The 18,476-nt window shown below is 42.0% G+C and overlaps 1 protein-coding gene across 1 annotated transcript; it reads right to left on the bottom strand.

The window, feature by feature from the left end:
- Positions 1–2,440: 2,440 nt before the first annotated feature.
- On the bottom strand, positions 2,441–18,281 carry LAMP3 (lysosomal associated membrane protein 3). Its single transcript, XM_068691821.1, has 6 exons — positions 18,107–18,281; positions 13,814–14,565; positions 12,405–12,527; positions 9,353–9,410; positions 8,683–8,850; positions 2,441–6,620 (listed from the first exon to the last, which is right to left on the bottom strand). Exons 1-6 carry the CDS (start codon positions 18,150–18,152, stop codon positions 6,481–6,483), a joined length of 1,287 nt encoding a protein of 428 aa, XP_068547922.1. The 5' UTR covers positions 18,153–18,281; the 3' UTR covers positions 2,441–6,480.
- Between the last annotated feature and the right edge of the window lie 195 nt (positions 18,282–18,476).

Genomic DNA, 18,476 nt, shown 5'->3' on the forward strand with positions numbered 1-18,476 from the left:
GATTAAACAAAATTTTCAGCATGTTTGTCTTTAAACACAAGATGGCAGCATTTATGTAGTTTACCATTAAACACTAAGAGAGCTAAGGATATTCTGCAATACATAAATCAGAGGTGGTAGAGGATTTTACACTTTGAACAGTAAAACTAACAGAAGTAGCAAGCACATTTGTTTTGCAAATCTGCTCTTGGTGAAAGTGTCCTGTCAGTGTGGCTTTTAGAGCGTGCAAGGTCAAGTGGGATCACCAGTTTGAGTATGCAGATATTTGAAAGGGCAATGTAATAAAACCAAAATGCAGAAAGTAACCATTTTCCCACTGACACCAGCAATATGCTTAATGTGCATGTACATAGATGGAGGCACTGCCATGAACCTAGTGATGTATTGAATAGGTTGGGCTGGTAACATTTTAATTTTTATTGTAGAAGGTTGTATATTTTGAAAGCTGCTTTATGTTATTTATTTGAGTACTTATCTCTCCCCCCCCCCCCATTTTTTTTTCTATGAGCAGATTGTGAACAACATAATTTGTTTGAAATTTGAATTCATTTTACTTGGGGTGATAAAAAAATAATTCCACAGCAAAAACACTGACTCATAGAATCATGTAGGTCAGAAAATACCTCTAAGATCATCTGGTTTGATAAACAAGGTGAAACATTGGCTGGACTCATTAATCATATTCTTTAGAAAGGTATGGGCTATAGGAAAACCCCAGCAAAGCCAAGGTTCAAAAACAAGATCCATGTCTTTAATCTGTACAGATTTTCTGACTCAGATTGAACACTTCCCATTTTCTCCAAAAATCATTTATGACATTTCTGCACATGCGAATGCAACTTACTCCTTTTAAAAATTTTGAAGGAAGAGTTAAGAACCTGAGCCAATGAAACAATAATTTAATAAAATACTTGGGATCTAGCAACTTCATAGGGAATAGAACTTGCAGAAAAAGTAAAATGAAGGTTATCTGACATTTTGTGGCTAGCTGGGAAAGCCCAGGTGCTGGGAACATGAGCTTCAGACATGCATGGCCTTGAGTTATTGGCATGGCCAGAGCTATTGGTGTGAGAAAGAAAAAGATTAGCTCAGAGTTGCTTAGCTCCCTTCACATATTAACTTTTAGCTTGAAGCATGTCTTTTGCTGTATGCATGGACTTAGTCTTCGTGATATGAGCATATATTAATCCCTGCATATCTCTCACTAAATATAGGTGCATTTCATGTATGCACCAGATAACCTTTAGCCTTTGTCTGGAATCCCCAGCCCCTCCTGCCCTGGTCTCCCTGGGGAAGACACTGCAGATACAAACTTATTTCACATCTTTCTTATCATGAGTGGCAGAGAGGTAAGCTCAGTTTGTCCTTTCGCCATCCATGTACTTTTCAAGTGTCTTAGTTTACTAGTGAGGATTAACTTTATAGAAATCTTTCTCCACTCACCCTTGCTATTTTCCTCAAATTGGTGTTTGTTTTTTTTTTTTTTAAATACTTTTCTCTCCTAGACACTGTGATGCAAAGCCATTTCTTCAGTGAATCCCAATGCTTTGTGCTTCTAGAACTGTCCATGGTGTGACTTACAGATTTATTTTTTGCCTTAAAAAGAAAAATGGTTGATTATTCTTCCATCTGCCATTAATCCTTGTAAAGAAAGAGAGATTTCTGAGATAACCAGCAGTCGTTATTACAGCATTTTATCCCTGAGATAAGTTTCTTTCTTTCTGCTGCCCTTGTTGCCACTTCTCTAATAGATAAGTCCCATGCATCAGCTGTCAGCAACATAAAGATAAGTTTTTCTCCTCCCATCTTTACCACATCTGCTTTACTGCAATTCATCCAACTACCTTAGCTTCTTTAGATATGAAGAACATGACACATGAGACTCAATCAGCCATTTCAGAGCCTTATCTTGCACACAGAGTGAAGGAGTTATCCTGTTTCCCAATCTCTTTGCCCACCCCTCTCTTTCTGAGTCAGCCTAGCTACTTCGTGCAGCCTCCCGACAGTGAAACGTTACGGGAACCTGCACCCAAAATGGGGTCTGCCTGTGCTTATTTGCCAAACTTGGCTTCAAGTTTCACTGGAAAATCACTGAAGATGAATCTGAAGAATTTCTGTATGCCCCTTTTTGCTGAGCAGTTTACCTCTCACAGCTGTGTCATGGCTTTGCTATTTTAAGGTGGCTGTTATGTTATTGACGTAACAAACAGCAAAATCACAGCAAAGTCACATTCGTTGGGGAATTCCTTTGAACGGCATAGAAACTGTTGAATTCAGGAATTAATATCTGGTATTTTCCGAGCTATTTATTTCCTCTGTTTTCCATAACTGAACACTGAAAAGATGCATTCTCTTCCGAAGACTCTCAGAACAGTTCCTAAGATTATTATCTGTGAAAAGAGTTTAAACACAAATTAAAAAAAACATCCATTACATCTGCTGTGAGTTATGGTCTGTGTTTATTGGACCAATAGCAATAAAAACGAGAAGTAGACATATAAAAAAAGCAACACAGGAAGTTATGGGGGGATTAACAGAAAACTTCGTACTGTGTTCAATTTTATTTATTTTTTAATACCGATGACACATAGATAGAAATGTCAGATGAGATGCCCAAACCACAGAAAAAATCATTGTCAGAGTCATGGCTAGGATATAAGCAAATCTGTGTCTGTGGCTTGTGTCCAAAGCCCATATGCCCCTGCCTGTTTGTTAGACTGCAATTTTATTTTAAACAGCTTAGGTGGAACAGCACTCAAAAGAAAGCAATTGCACAGAAATGCACACTCTAATGACTAAATACAGTCTTTATTATAGAAATACCAATAATAGAAAAATAATGAGCATATCTTACTTCTCATAACAAAGTAATTTTTAGCAACCACATATTACAGCAAGCTAGAAGAGATCACCCAAACCATCTTCATACACTCAAGGAGCTAATCTACATTTCCCTTCCTCTGCTCAACAAGAAATAACTGCTGGTTTTTAATTTGGACTTTTTTTTTAATGTTGTTTTTGTATATCAGAGAGCAATAAATGACTGAAAGCAATTAAACTTTTATAAACTCCTTGGCAGCTTGGCTAACTATGACAGCATGTACCTATGGGATGCTCTTGTGTCCAGCCTGGGTGTGCGAGAGACCACCGTGAGCGGCGTGCCCTGGGGTGAGAGGAGCAGAAGAGCACCGGGCTGCCTGCGTGTTTTGTGCTCGGGGAAGGAGGTGACAGCACTCAGGCCAGGCTGCAGGTGGGGGAATGGTTGCACCCTGGGGACTGGGATCTGATGCAGGAAGGACTTGTCCAATGGATCCTCTGCTGCTGTAAAGCACTAACTCCACTGGACTCATCCGGCTGCACGTTGGCAGCGTGTCATGGGAACTTGGAATTGTTTCATGGGTTTAGAACACGGGCACGTCACCTCTGCCATTTAGGGCAAGCCCAGAAAGGACTGTAGGCAGCTTCAGAAAAACAGCAAACAAATAATAGCAATAAAAAAAAAAATGAAAACATGAATCTAAGCATTGTTCAATACCAGCAGTTTGATTCATGAAAGTGAGAAAAAAATAGGGGAAAAAAGCATTATCTTTGCATCACTGGTAAACATGCCAGAGGATGTCACAAGATTAAACACAACCAACCATTAAGAACACCTTTCTAGCCTCCTTTTGCTAGAAAATGTTAAAAGATTTAATATTAACATAAAGAGCTTTTTTCAGTACAGAGCATAACAAGAAAATGCTAAATTCATATCAACAAAAGTAATAAACCATATATATCAGACAATCCAAAACCCCAAAGAACATGTGAAATAGGATTTAGTTTTGAGTTGGAAAGATGCCTATTGACCACCAGTCAGAATGGCTTTGGGTCAGATTGTGTGTGGAACTCTGCTTTTAAGGCAATGCTTGTTCAAATGTCCACGTCACAGTTTTAGAACACAAGCATAAGTATTGCACACAGGGGTTCATTTTCAACTGGAAGCACTTCCATATATTTTCCTTTAGTTGCTGTACACCTCAACAATGACATTGTTTTTAAAAACAAAAACAAAAAAAGCCCCTTTAATACCATATAAAAAAAATCTGCTTTCTAAACAACAGTTCAATAGTATTGAAACTGTTCTCTTCTACTTAGGAACAAGTAACTCAGAAAAATCCACAGCTTCACTTCTTCATCAGATGAACAAAACTTGACATTTCACTTTGTTCAGAAGAAACAAGCAGCAGTCTCAAAATTCCCCAAATCTTTCCAGACCTTTAGTTCTTAGAGACAGGAACTTGTTCCCAGCACCCAGATCTCCTGTTAACTCACTGATTTTCATGTGAGAGGAACCATGAACAGGAAGATCACCCTGATATTTAGGGAGATCCTATTAAGCCCAGGGCCTGAACGAAGACACAGGTCAGTGGGCTGTGTGTCCCCTAACGGGGTAAAAGAGGAAGAGCTAAAATAAGCTAAAGTTTGTTAAGTAATATCAACATTGCTGGAGCCTTTTACAAAATAATCATTGAAATACTGGAGCATTCAAATTACTGTGTCTATATGCTGCTTTACCTTCTAATTGTAGTCAGTTGTGTCCCTTGCTCTTAAGTGGTTCTGAGTTCTGCCTTATTCTTCTCCAAGTGCAAAAGTGCTTCAAAATTGTCTTCATCATTCTTACTTATGGGTTCATTCAGACTCAAAGGGAACATTTCTGGAGATTGTTAATTACACAGCTACCTGTTAGGGCGACTATGGAATGGTGCGGCTGCTGAGACGTGTTTCCTGCTTGATGTGGTCCAGCACCTTCCAGGAGTTCATGGAATGGAAGGATTTCTTTCCTTTCTCAGTTTAAATAACTAAACTCTCAATGGTTAAATACTAGCAAAATATCAAAATTATTTTAAAAAATACTTAGGGCAAATTAGAGTCACGAGGTTTTGACATCAGTTTTACCCCATGAAAATCCATTACCAGTCATAGCTGCTCAGGATTTGGGCCATTGCTTAATGGAAATCAAACTATCTTCCAGCATTTCTATGTTGCTTATTTCCAAATTAAACTAACAACAAACAAGGAATTTTCACAGATAACTTCAGTCTTTCTTTTGTTTAATGGGTGCCATTCCAAAGTCCTTTTCAAGGCAAAACTTGTGTTAGTAACATTTAACATTAACATTGCTCTAACCCCTAAGGAGGAAATGAGCTCTTACAGAATATTATTTTCTCTTTTATAAATGTTTTTATATATAATTTCTTATCATTTTCATGTAGTTTGCTGAAGTAAGCAAACTACATTTTGCTTACTAAGTAAGATTTGTATGCGGTATGTGTGTGTACACGTGTGTTTATGTGCATACGTTTAGCTTTGTAAATCTTGTGTGACAACAGAGAACACTAGCTGAACTTAATTATTCTTATAAGCAATTACTGCTTACAAACCTTCATCATTTGCTTAGCAGGAAACAGACTACAGAGTGTTACAAATAGTGTGCTTTAAAGCAACTCCAAGCTATTTCCATATGAAAATCTGGCTGCTCAACTGTAAGTGCATTGGGTAGCATTCACTCTTGGGCAGAATGTTTGCCCAAAGCCTGTGCAGGCTTTTAGTTCCCACGGAAGCCCTAAACAGAGAGCTTCGATGGATTTGTTTGCTCAAGGACCTTGTGCAGGTCTGCCACAATGCTGGCTACTTAATCCCCAGCATTTTCAGTGGCAATGGTATGTTTCCCACATTAAGAGAGACCCTCTTTGAGTCATCGTATCTGCATGCAGTCAGCTGCAGCTAGAAAAAAATCTAAAAATACTGCCTTCAGCATGAGGGTAACTAACGTATTACCACTGTGTCCCTCTGAAAGGCTTAGTAGGAAGCAACAAGAAGTTACTAATCATAACCCCGGTATTTTAAAAGACTAGTGGGAATCTGTTTATCAATGGAAGTCATACTTACACTTGCCCTGAGCCTTCAGCAAACACAATGCTCCCACAAGGCTAGTACTGAACTCTGATTTAACAGGGTTGTCTGTAGCTGTGGACCTCTGCTCTGCTCACTGGAAGGTTGTACTACTGGACTCATCTCTTCTAACAAATCTGAATGCCATCTTTAAGAACTGGGTTCTTGTTAACTTTTTATTTTATTTTTAAGAAAAATCTAATTGATTTTATGGTGGATAATGATACTGTCTGCTTTAAACTATTTTTGATCATCTGACTTAGGTGGTCTGAATTGCCTCCTTTGTCGATAATATAAGGAATTTATTCTTTCAAATTTGGTCATCTGGACTACATCTAAATTAGACACTAAGAATAGCCTAAAATACATGGCATAAGTCCTCTCCTTCCCACCTTAACAAAATCACTCCCAGAAACATGCATTAGCTTTAAACACATGGTGTCATTTCACTTAAAAATATGCCTTCAGGGTAGCGAGACTGCCAGGTAGAAGCAAAAACTTGGGACTTCTCTACTTGCCACACACATCTGGAAGTACAAAGGCACCTCATATACGTTCGTATCCTCTGTATGACTTTTTTCTGGAAATCAGGAATGTGATGAACACAATGACCAACAGTCCCAGTATGCTCAGGCCCACAGCGACGGGAACTGCTTTCCTGGTTTTATCACGAAAACATTCTTCTTCTGAAAGTAAAAGGAGATCAAAGAATGTGTTAGAGCAGAACACCATGCTTGTAGACTATGCATTCGCATTCCAATAATTAATGAATACAAGCTTTTTTCAAAAGTTCTCAAAAACCTTACTCACTTTACTTTGAGGAAAACCTTGGGCTGTGAACACTGGGAATTCTTTCTGATCTGCTGAAATGCAGTTCAGAAGACACTTGCAGTTTTTCAGACTCAAACAGACCAAGTTATAGATGTAACACTGCTGCAGTCTTTACAGAAATGTAAGCAACTTGAAACCAGTGATCATCGGTGCTTTCTTCCTCTTTTAATGATAAGCAAATACAGATCAACAGAAGTGAAACTACAGGTCTCAAGAAACCTACAGGCTGGTGATGTGCTTGCTTTATAGAACCCTCCCTTCACTGGGGATTTGGTATCTCAAAATGTACACACGCAGCAGATTTATGTAACACTGTCATAACTATTTCACAGCCACTAGAGAATTCTTTCAGAGATGGTACCTACTTTCTCAGCCCTTTGATTAAGAGCAAAACTAGTTTAATTTTGTGTATGGTATTGCCTAGTAGAGATCAGCCTGACCTTGAAGAGAGAGACTCTTCCTAAGCTGCCTCTGCCAGAAGTGAGGCCATGCCAAAAGTCATATCTGATTTCATACATTGTAAAAATTCAAACATGAATATGGGGACCAGATGGGACTTTGATTCTTATAGTTGTCCCAGTTCAGTTTTATCCTGTGAAAAAATCTTCACGAGACTGAGAGCACAGATTGAATTCTCAGTGTGGGTTTTAAAAACTTAAAGTTTGTAAAAAAAAAAAACAAAAACTTATCTTAAAAAAAGCTCCAGATGTAGTTTCCCTTTCTATTCCTTCTAGAATAAGAAAAGCAGCCAAAATTTTGAACAAAAGAATGAGTCAGACAGAGACAAATGGAATCGAAAGAGAGATCTAAATTAAGAAGAATACTGGGGCAATATTTTGTAAGCATTAAGGAAGTCAGATGGCAGAAGACGGGAATGTTTTATTAGTGCATGTAAAGGGCTGGATTACTGATAGGCCTATCTGTCCACTTGAATTCTTGTATGGAAATACCCTGAGAGAAAGTCACAGGAACATAAAGATGTGCTGTTTGAAAGAGATGTCAGGGTACTACTGAGACCATCTCTGTTCTGTGTAGAATCTTTCATGCACCTCATAAGAAGTAAGGCGGTAAACAGAGTACCCATACTGTGAAACATGGGAAGTTCCAAGGTCACCCAGCAGCCCTGGACCCCACACCCAGCTGCATCCTGACAAGAAACACGGATGGCAACATCCCATTTCCCTTTGGAAGGAAACATAGGTTTGGTGTAGGGAAGAAGCTGTGACAAGCCCCAATATATTGTGTCAGAATAGGCAATCCAGGGACTAGAGGAATCAGCATTGGTCTGTTTCTGTCTTCCCAGCGAGTAGAAATAAGCTATGTTTGCCTTTCTGCAAAACAGACAAATTGCAGAAAAAAACATCACATTTAGTTCTGGAACTAGGGAGCATGCCAACTGTGCTCCTCCTCGGGAGCACATTTCATCATGTCTAGACACAGCTGCTCTGTAAGTATCATCCTGCATTAACAAATATCCCTTATTAGTTGGCAGTTTCACTGCTGCAGCTGTGGGATGTCATGGGTGTCAAGAGCTTTTCAGAACAGCTAAGATCTGGCTATATTGAGAGCAGTGACCTTGAACTGAACTGTATTACATATCAGGGGCTGGAAGAAGCCAGTGAAATGGTGGTGAGCACACCTCTGCTTGCTCTAGAATAAAATGGTGGCTGTAGAGTTGAATATTTTTAACAAAAATGGGAAAGATAAATTATTTAATGTGGGAGGGAAAGATACTCTTCCACCTTCCCTAACTATTGCACCATGGTGAAAATGACTGGGAAAAGGGTAAGACAGGTTAGTCAGGTTAGAGTAGTTGGGAAGTGGTTTATATGGTGAAAATCTAGCAGAAGGAGATACCTCAGGCTGAGTGCTGACAATTAGATCTCAGAAGGTGGAAGAGGTCTGCAGGTTACTTACCTTTTCCAAACTGATTACCGACAATATCAAAGGCCTGCAGCTGCATATTAACAATGAGTAGCTGAAAGGTCTTCTCCAAGCCAAAGGTTTGCTTGCTGGCACACTTAAAGGAATTCCCCAGCTTTGCTGTAAAATGCTGCTCATGTATGGCTACGTAGTAAAGTACCCCTGGAGGCCATAAAGAGGAGACAGTGAGAAATGGGCATGCACAGTAACACTGCTAAAACAGCCTCTTTCAGAGATGAAATGGAGGATGAGTAGCAGTCACAGCTCAGGCTGTCAAACTCAGGCTGGCCCTGACCACTAGTAAGTTATTCCTTTTTTTTTTTTTTTCACATCGTTTTCCTGTGCTGGCAGATAAAAGCTATTCTCAAGACTAAGGACTGTTTTGGACCTTAAATTTATGCCTAAAATAATCTCAATTCTGAAAGAGTAGTGAAAAGAAAGGGAAAGTTTTTGAGGACAAAAGGACAAGTTTAAGATTCTGATTGAACTGCAGCCTGGTCACTTCCATTTGCATGACATAATATTTAGATGAATGACATACTGAAAGCCTAATAAATGCATAATTGGCAAAATTCAGAGTTTTAAAGATATGAAAGCCTACCCCACACACAGAATAGTTTGATAGGAAATTAACACTATGAACTTTAAGCATAAAATCACTGACCTTCAGAAGGTAACTGTAATCCAGCCTCAATTGCACTGGCATAGTATATGGGAGCTTTCTGAAAAAGAAGTATCATTATTCCTACTCCATCCCTATATTTGTGAACAAAACAATCACAATAGTGAAGTGGGCCCACACAAAAAATCCCAAAGAAACAATTTTTAAAGCATCACCTTCGAGACCGATCCAACTTGCTTGGATATATTGCTTTTTCTTTTTCAAATCCTTGCTAGATAAGCTGGTGTATTGCAATAATCTCAGATACATCACCAGTTCTGCTCAGGTTGGTGAAACAGAACCATGCAGTTGTGCTTTTTGCACACACTGCTCAGGCTAGACATTAGTGTGATACTTGTGGTAACCCAAAGTAGGAGGGAGTTAAGCAAATGTTATACATTGCACAAGGCATGTCATAAGACCAGTTTAGTTTTAGCAACCTGTTTTGCTTTCACGTAAAGTTCCTACAATGCCTGCACGGGTAATCTTGCACTGAATTGCAAGCTGACCTGCAGGCTGACAGCTTGTATAACCTAAGCTGATACATTTAGAAGTACCTAGGACTCCCTGCACTGCAGTGCACTTTATGCACAGATGTCCTCTGTGTGAGTAAACTGCAAAAAGCAGCCGTGCTTTGGTGTTCATTGATGTTTTGTTCTGGGAGAGGTCAGCAACAAGCAGAGAGCCAGGAGCTCATCTCTACATGCTAGCACCTTATTTTCTACTTTGTCCGCCAACATCAGTCACTACAAATGAGGAATCAGCAACCTGGATGTGTCTACAGGGAAGCAATTACTGCTATTTCAACCCTGTTGACACTGTTGGTGCTGGCTGGCTTTACTCCATATGCCTACAGACTGCTGACATGGAAAGCACCTGGTACTACAGCATAGAGTAAAAGTTCCTCTAAGGGTCCTGCCTGTGTATGCTCTAAAACACTAGTGCAGCCTGAACACTGCCCTCCCCAGGACTGTCACAAGAGATAGCCTCTGGGGCTTCTGCCTGCTAGCTGTGCTGGAGTCTTTATGCAGCAGCCCCATTAGTGACTTTAATTCCAGGTGTGAACACACAGGGACTGCTGAGTGCAGCTGGATGCGAAATGGCAGTAGACACGAATGTCTCCTGGGCAAACGCTTTTAATATCATGCAGTTTTAAAACTGGCAGGATGGACTGTGAAAGAAGTTTAAGAAAGAAAGAGGTTCTTAGCATTGTTCCTACTTACAGAGGTCAAATCATATCTTTTTTTTGGCAGCTGTGTTTGGACACAGCTAATGACTTTGCTTGGGGTAAACACCTGCTCCTACTTCATGTACTGGGGGTTAGTTGCAAAATTTCCTTTTGTGGAGTTCTTTGCAAAAGGCACCCGGCAGCGGTAAGTACTGAGCCAGCTCCTCACCTCCCCACAGCCACACTGTGGCCTCAGCCCAGCTCCTCTGTCACCCTTGAAAACCAGAAGTGCCTCCTTTGGAGCACTCGTGGTTCAAAGCCAGCACTGTAGCAGCTGAAGAGACTGTGGGGACCAAACACATCAGAGACAGCAGCAAAAAGATTTCTTATTGCCTCACATTTCAAAGAAAGCTAAGTCGAGCCCTGACACTCTTGAGGCTTATCTTGGGTGGATTGCCTGATGCTGTGCCAGTTCAGGACCTTTTTCAGGACAAGCGAGGTCAAGTAGTTCCCAAAGGTTCACATCACTCTACTTAGCACTGCTATGAGCTGGTATTTTTATGGGTACTTGAATCACCAGACTTTTTCTAAGGATCCTTATAACACAGAAAATGGCACCCTTGTTGCAGAAAGCATACATTTAAACCAAACACTCATGGTCTGAACTGATCCCTTGTTTTAGGACAGCTCCTTGATTTTTCATCTCACTTTCTGTCTGCAGCTTTTAGAAATCTTCCTGCCATAAACTAAAACTAAGACAATTATCGATCTAAACCACCTGCAGCACTGCACGCTGCCTCTCAAAATGTGTAAATGCCTGAAGGAGAGAGCATGACTGAACTCTAGGCATTTGTCTCCTGTGGTTATAGTGTCAGCAGTACACGTGGTAGCTCAGGCTGAAGACTTGTCTGCATGTGATATGGTTCCAGACAGAAACTGGCATCGATGGACACAATGTCAAAAAGACATTTCATATTAAGAAAGCGTGAGCTTCTCTCTTGACCAGGTTTCCATGCATACTTATAAGTCTCCCTGGTGCGGTGCATTTTAAGGGCACTTATCTACAATTTTGTTGTCGTAGTCCAGGTGTTTGGAATTTTCCACACAGAAATTAGAAGAAATCAAGCTCCCTTGGCTGTATGCAGGCTCCTGGGCACGCACACCCACACAGGTTGCCCTCTGGATTTAACAACCACTGCCAGCTTTTGGCTGGGCAGCATTTATGGGAAGCATATGACTAACTCCGCATGCATTCAGGTTGCCCCTCAGACACCGTTTTGTAAGAACAGCTTGACAGCATGAGTCGGAGCTCTCAGCACACGCACCTTGTTCCTGTGCAGGGTTCCTGGGGCTCCAGTGCCAAACCCATTCTCTCTGTCCCCTTACAATGCAAGCAGCAGACCTGGCCTTCCCCCCAACTAGACTTTTATCTCTGTAGATATGACAGGAAGATTTTGCTTAGGGCTAATCTAGACTTTGTATTGCCAAATGGGTAGCTGTAAGGCCATTCTTTAGCACTTTCTACCAAAGGATCTCAGGGCGCTGTACTTACTGTTTATTACACACAAGAACCTTTCAAAATTCAGAGTTCAAACAAGCAAGGCCTGATGTAACATTGAAGGTAGCCCTGCTCTGAGCAGGGGTTGGACCAGGTGGCCTCAGGTCTCTTCCAGCCTGAACTAATAATGGTTCTATGATTCTAGCCCCCTGGGAAGGATAGGAATAATAGTGCCTCACGCACATGTGGAAAACTAGCAATGATGTGGATGAAATGCCTTTTCCTGCAGCACACCCTGTGTCACTGCAGTGGCTGGGAGAGGATCAGAGGCAGCCCGGGTTCCAGCTCCTCAAACCTAAACCATTCTTCCCATTAAATGCAAGAATTACCTTTACAAAGACAAAGTTTATAAACCCTCCACTAAAGGTGATGTTCAGCACGGACTGCACTGTCCCACAGCTTCCAGATATCCGCGTTGCGTTGGGGTTGACAGTCAAGTACTCCATCCGCTTCTGTGGAGAGAAGAGACATTCTGAGGCTGCTTAAGGAGAGGAGGGGAAAATTGAGTATGAAACTCACAGAGATTTACAAATATATTTTTTCCAGACAAGCTCTGTGTGTCTGGATGAGCAGGCTGATGGCTGGTGGCTCCAGCATGGCCTAATTGCTGGCTGCCAGGGTCCTTCCCTGCTTGTAAACCAACCCTAGCACCAAGCTGTCCCAATGCATTAAACTGGCAGAAAAGAAGAGCTTTCTGCTCATTTAGTGAACTAAAATGAGTTAGAACAGGGTTAGATGAGCACCAGCAATAGTTTAAAGAGAGGGAGCAGTGGGAACTTGCGCCTGAGGGCAGAGGAAAGATCGAGACAGAGGCAGGCAGTGGTTAGATTGACTTTGGCATGGGCTGTTCCTCTCTAACTTCTGGCAACCCATGCTGTGGTCTGAAAGGAGACCTCTGAGGCCCTTAATACACTCCTCAGTTCCCTTGGTCTCATACACACCTAACTTTCGCAATAACAATCTCACTGTGGTCTGGTGAAGTCGGGAAGAACACTTCCTGCCTGGCTTCAAACCAGACGAGGGGTGAAAAATACTTTCATCCATATTAGATACTCATCCCATGTTAGAAATATTCTGACTCCAGGCAAAAAATATGTGGATTTGCAGTGGGGATGGCTCAAGGAGTATGAGCTCCAGAGCCTGAGGATGTAACCCCACATACTACATTAATGGAGGCTACAAAACTTTAACTGTGAAGGCTATAACCACAATTTCAAGTTTTCTTACATCTTTTGCTGAATTATCCACCATGGGTCACCACTGAGAGAAGGTCTCAGCTTCCCAGATCCATGCTCTGATCCAGCCTGGCAGTTTCTGTGGTCTTAAGAGCTCAACATGTCATCATCAAGACAACCTATCTCTGAATCCAAGTCTGTGAGTTGAAAATTTCTTGCTTTCATTGCAACTTGAAGTTTCAAGCCCTACACTGAAGTCAATTCAGTTTTTAACTAGTCTCCTATTCTGGAAAATAGAAATAACACTGGAGCCTATTCTGCCCTCCTAAGTATTGGTACCACTGCCATAAAAAAGCATCCATACATCCCAAAGACATCATCATACAAGCCAAAGTAGAGCAGCTGAGCTGCTGTGGCACAGAAAAGGCCTTAGTCTGGTAGCAAACCCCTTATTTTTATCATACAACCTAATTCTGTAATTTGCTTTGAAAGCAGTAGAATAAATTCCAGCAAAGGAAGAAATAGGAATTACAAGGCTGAGCCCTGTAGTGCTTTCACCTCACCTTCTGTTTGTTTTGAACCATCATCTGCAAACCCATCGCTGCTTTGATGCAGGTCTTGTTCCCACTGGAAAGGGTGTATGTGCCAGTGGGGATGGCAGAAGGCTGTGGTGCAAGAGTGGGTCTCACCGTCACTGTACTAGTTGAGGTGGTTGTTTGAATCCGTGGATGAACGGTGGTCATGTTGGGCATGGCTGTGGTTGTTGGACTTTTAGGAGTTGTTGTTCGATTTGTTGATGCTGTGGTGGGATTTATAATTTTCTTGGCTGTAGAAGTTCTGGCAGTGGTTGTCATTTGCTTCTCTGATGTTGTATTCTTCATGGTTGTGTTTGTAGCTGTGCTTGCATGCGTTGTGGTTTGGTTGGCTGGGGCCGTGGAGTATACGGTTGTGTTCTTCACAGTTGGTGTAATTGTTTCCATTGCTTGGGTTGTAGTCTGGCCAGCTGCAGTTGCATTTGCTGCTGTTGTGGTTACTGCCGTGGGAGATGTCTGGCCAGCTGCTCTTCTGGTGGCTGCTCCTGCCTGGGCTGTCACGTAGGGGGCTGATGTTGTGGTTACCTGATGCTGGCCTGTTCTCTGCACAGTTGTTGTATGGCTCATGGAGTCTGTGCTGTTAGATTGAACCGTGGTGCCTCGATGGGGCGAAGAATGATAAAGAGAAAGTGGGTGAGCAGAAGTAACTGCATGGTGGAAGGATGTGGTTTGTGGAGACTGCTTGGCAACCAGTGCCACTTCAGCACAGCAGGAAGAAAATGCTGCAAAAGAGCAAAAAAATGAGTAGTCTAAAACCTTTGCATTTAACAGTCTTGTTGATACCTGCAACATAACTGCACTGACTTTGTTATCATTGAATGGGTGATATGATTTTGTTCTTCCTTTGGCTCCCGCCATGATAGGAGAGTGCAAGCAGAAACACTAGTGGACAACCCATAATTTCTCACCACTCTTCTAGCCTTCACACCTCTGAATATAACTGTTGCAGCGGCAGCACATTGGTTCCTGGCTCCCCACGTGCTGCTTTTGCTGCTGAAGAAGCCAGAGGATGCTGGAAGTGTGAGTCGATCTTGCACAATCCCCACACAGCACATTAATTCCCTCACAGACAGCAATACAGCAAGATTTGCTAAGAGCAAATTATCAAGGTCTAAAGAAGAAGTTCTATGGCTTATGGGTGTTGTTTTAACAGCCTGTACTTTTAAAAGGAAATCTGGGTGGAACAAGTGAAGGGCTGGTTGGTTACTTACAAACAAACATGGGGAAAATACATTTTTTTTTATTATTTGAAGGAAGAGTGGAAGCATAATAGTTATAATGATTCAGAATACTCTGGGAAACCAGTCTGGGAGACAGGGAAATTCCAAAAATGTATTTATGCTGTTGGTGTAGCCATGTCAGCCTGAACCCCCAAGTTCTTCATGGGAGATGCCCAAGGGGATATTCCAAATGGGGAAGATTAGCCCTGTTAGTGATGGTCTTTCAGTAACAAGAAACAAATTTCAAGATACAGCATTCAGGGACTTTTTGGACCACATCTAAAAATAGTCACAGCATCAAAATTACACTTGTAACATTTACAGAATTGTGTCCCTTGCAGAACTGTAGAGAAAATATCTGTTTCCTAAATAAAACTAACGAAGTGAAGACAAGATGAAAATATACATTGTAAGAATAGATAAAGGTCACAACTCTTCTGTTTGAGTCTTTGATTGTGAGTATGCACCAAGACACTGAAAAGATAAGATCAAGCCAAAAGTAATAAATCGTGGGCATAAATCTATTCCTTGATGTACTAGTTAAATGTTTTACCACCTAAATTGGATGGAGGACATAGATAAATTCCCATAATACAACTTCATAGAGTTGAAAAAGCACAAAAAAATTGGCAGAACAGATCCCTCTGGTACTGAATTTTATCAGAAGGAACCTAAAAATGCCATAATTAATAATTATACTTTAGTTAATTTTCTCACTTTCCCCTAGACTTTACAACATCTGATGGCAAAGCTGGAAAGCAGATAACTTCTCTCCTTCTCTGTATGCTCACATCGATAGGGCCAGTGGAAAACCAGAGCAGTTGCTGTGTACCAGGTACAGGTGGTCCAATTTGAACTAGCACAATAGAGATAAAACAGAAGAAGTTGCAATTTTCTCTTTTTTTTTTCCCCTTTAAGTTCATGAAACAACTCATATTTAAATTTCAATGCCTTAAATAGTCAGTACTTCTCAGTTTTTACCTAACCAATATGTTTCGGTTAGTGACCAGATAACACAATCTCATATAGACATGGGGAGAAACATTATTTCCCTAATGCTTGGATGCTGCCCCTAGTTTTTAAAGGAAATTTCATATTTCCCCTAAAGGTCATTGCAACCTAACTATTTTTCATCAGAAAAACATTCAGCCCCATGGGGTCACTGAGGGATAAAGTCCGAAGTGCCTTTGAAGTAGCCTGTGGCTTGTGCTCACCAGGTGACCTACCAGATGTCTCATCCTACAGCTCTGCCCAGCATTTTGGAGCCTCTGCTGGGCCACAGCCATGCTGCCCGTTGGCATGGGTCATCTTCTCAAAGGGCATTTGACCACATGGGCTCAGCAAGCCCTCTCAGGGATAGGTAAGGATTGCTCTCTGCATCTAGTGGTCCTGGCCGTCAAAAGCGGCCACAGAGCAACAATTAATTGAAGCCCTGCATCCTGCCGTTGGTTTCCATTTCTTTTTTCCTTCATTCCTAATCTGGGCCTGGAAGCTCCTGTTTTCAAGTCGTGGTGATGGGAGGTTTCATGGATGAGAGTCAATGCCAGCAAAAGCACACAGCAGCTCTGCTTCCAGGCACCACAGAGGAAGAGGAGCGCTCAGTGCCACGACCTGGTAGCAAAATGTCTCAGCCTGACATTCTGTAATGGGGTGGGTGGGAGAACCTCATGCTGGGGATTTTTTTCTCCTTCTTGCTAACCACACACTCCCACTGCTCAGCAGCCCAGCAGGTTTGTTCTGCTTTACGCTACCCGGGGGAAATGCCTGTATTTGGCTGGCAGATTTTGTAATAGTTACAGACACAAAAACCTGACCCAGCTCCTACAGTCACGGGAAGGGCTCTTTGGTTCAAGCTGTTGAGGAACTGGAAAAACACCAAGATTTTCTGAGAGGTTTCAGTACTCTCCAAGAGAGTTTTCCTCAAAGGCAAGAGGGGTTTCTTAAACCTCCAACCCATCAGATCTTCCTCTTTTAAACTCTGATTGTCTTTAATTTCCTACCTGTGCAGAAAGACCCAACTTTGGGGCATTAACAAAAGATCACAACAAATTACTAAAGGCACAATCAAAAACGGATGAAGAGCAGCTGAGGAAAAAGTTCTTCCTGGCCAAAGATATCTTTGCTGACCACTGAGTTACTTCCCTGAGCCTGATTTTTCTCTCCTTCCTTGTACAGATTTTGGGGCTACTTCAGCAGACTGTGGCTATAAAGTGGGTGTGGGAAAGCAGAGCAAACATGGTTGGAACTGTTTGTGGTCGAGACCCTGTGCTGCTGCCCCACTCTCTGTGGTGCTACAGCAGAGCTGGGAGGGGGGCAGGGGGTGTTACTGGTGTGATCCTGGCACGTTGACAGGAAAACACACCGCAGAAACCCAGTGCCCCACCAGCGAGCAAAAAGACTGTTTGCCTGTTACAGTTTCTATCACTCTCCATCCACCCCTACCAAGTAGATTTCGTACAGCTACAGGTGCTGAGGGCTGACTTTACATGCTGGGACACATCCTTCACCAGGCTGGCTCCACAGATTTTCACAGAGCAGGACTGAACGGTGACTTTGATGTGGTTTGTTGGCAGATAAGCCCCAGCCTGCCTCAGCCTTCCCTGAACCCCCTGCCTCGCTCTTGCTTTCCTGCTCACGCTCTGCGCCTCGCGGTGCAGACAAATGAACAACTCAGGCAACGTTTCTTTAGTTTTTCTTTTGCTTGTTTCACTCAAGACCTTCAGTCCTTTCCACTGGCCTGGGAATCATATTTAATTAAGAAAATTTAAAAAGCCTACTTCTAATACTATTTTGAGCTGACTCTGTCACAGAGTTTATATCACCAAAGAGCACAAGGCAAAATATTAGGGTAAACATCAGACTAAGTCTACACCAGCTGCAATTAAATGTAGTTATAGTTATTTCTCACCGGTGGGACTTTACTGAAAGCTCCCTTACTGTTATGAACAAGACTCCCTCAAGTTTTCAGTCTGTTAAGTGCAAAGAAATAAAAGCATCATACTGTGTCTCTTTTCGGATAGAAATGCTGGTAGACGTGACTTACCACAGGCAAAGGCAAGCAAGATGAGCTGTGGCGAGCTTCTTCCCATGGTCAGCACAGTTGCAAGGCCGAGAAATGCTGCTTCTCACCGTGAAGCAGGTCAAAAGGAGTCGAGGTTTCCTGTGGGCTGCGAAGTTTCACTTGATGCAGAGTGCTCAGTCACGTGGGTGGAAAGGAGGTGGGGAGGGAGGGCGAGAGCAATGCTGCGCATCTGTAAGCTAATGCAGAAGGAAATAAATGATGTTTAGAAAAGAAAGTGAAAACAGAAAGGACAGCTGGGTTAGGACAGGGGAGGACAGGGTCTCCCTGAAACGGAGTCCTGGGGCTCTGCGGGGCCACACAGAGCTTGTGCTCCTCTCTCCAGTTTGGATAA

This window comes from Anas acuta, chromosome 9 (genome assembly GCF_963932015.1).
Source record: "Anas acuta chromosome 9, bAnaAcu1.1, whole genome shotgun sequence".
In the NCBI taxonomy this organism is placed as follows: Eukaryota; Metazoa; Chordata; class Aves; order Anseriformes; family Anatidae; genus Anas; species Anas acuta.

Excerpts from the sequence above, each read along its gene's own strand:
- LAMP3 (XM_068691821.1), bottom strand. The coding sequence starts at position 18,152 with ATGGGAAGAAGCTCGCCACAGCTCATCTTGCTTGCCTTTGCCTGTG. Across the intron at positions 9,411-12,404 it reads TAAACTTTGTCTTTGTAAAG|AAAGCTCCCATATACTATGC; the intron begins GTAATTCTTGCA and ends CTTCTTTTTCAG. Across the intron at positions 6,621-8,682 it reads CGGTAATCAGTTTGGAAAAG|AAGAAGAATGTTTTCGTGAT; the intron begins GTAAGTAACCTG and ends TTTTACTTTCAG.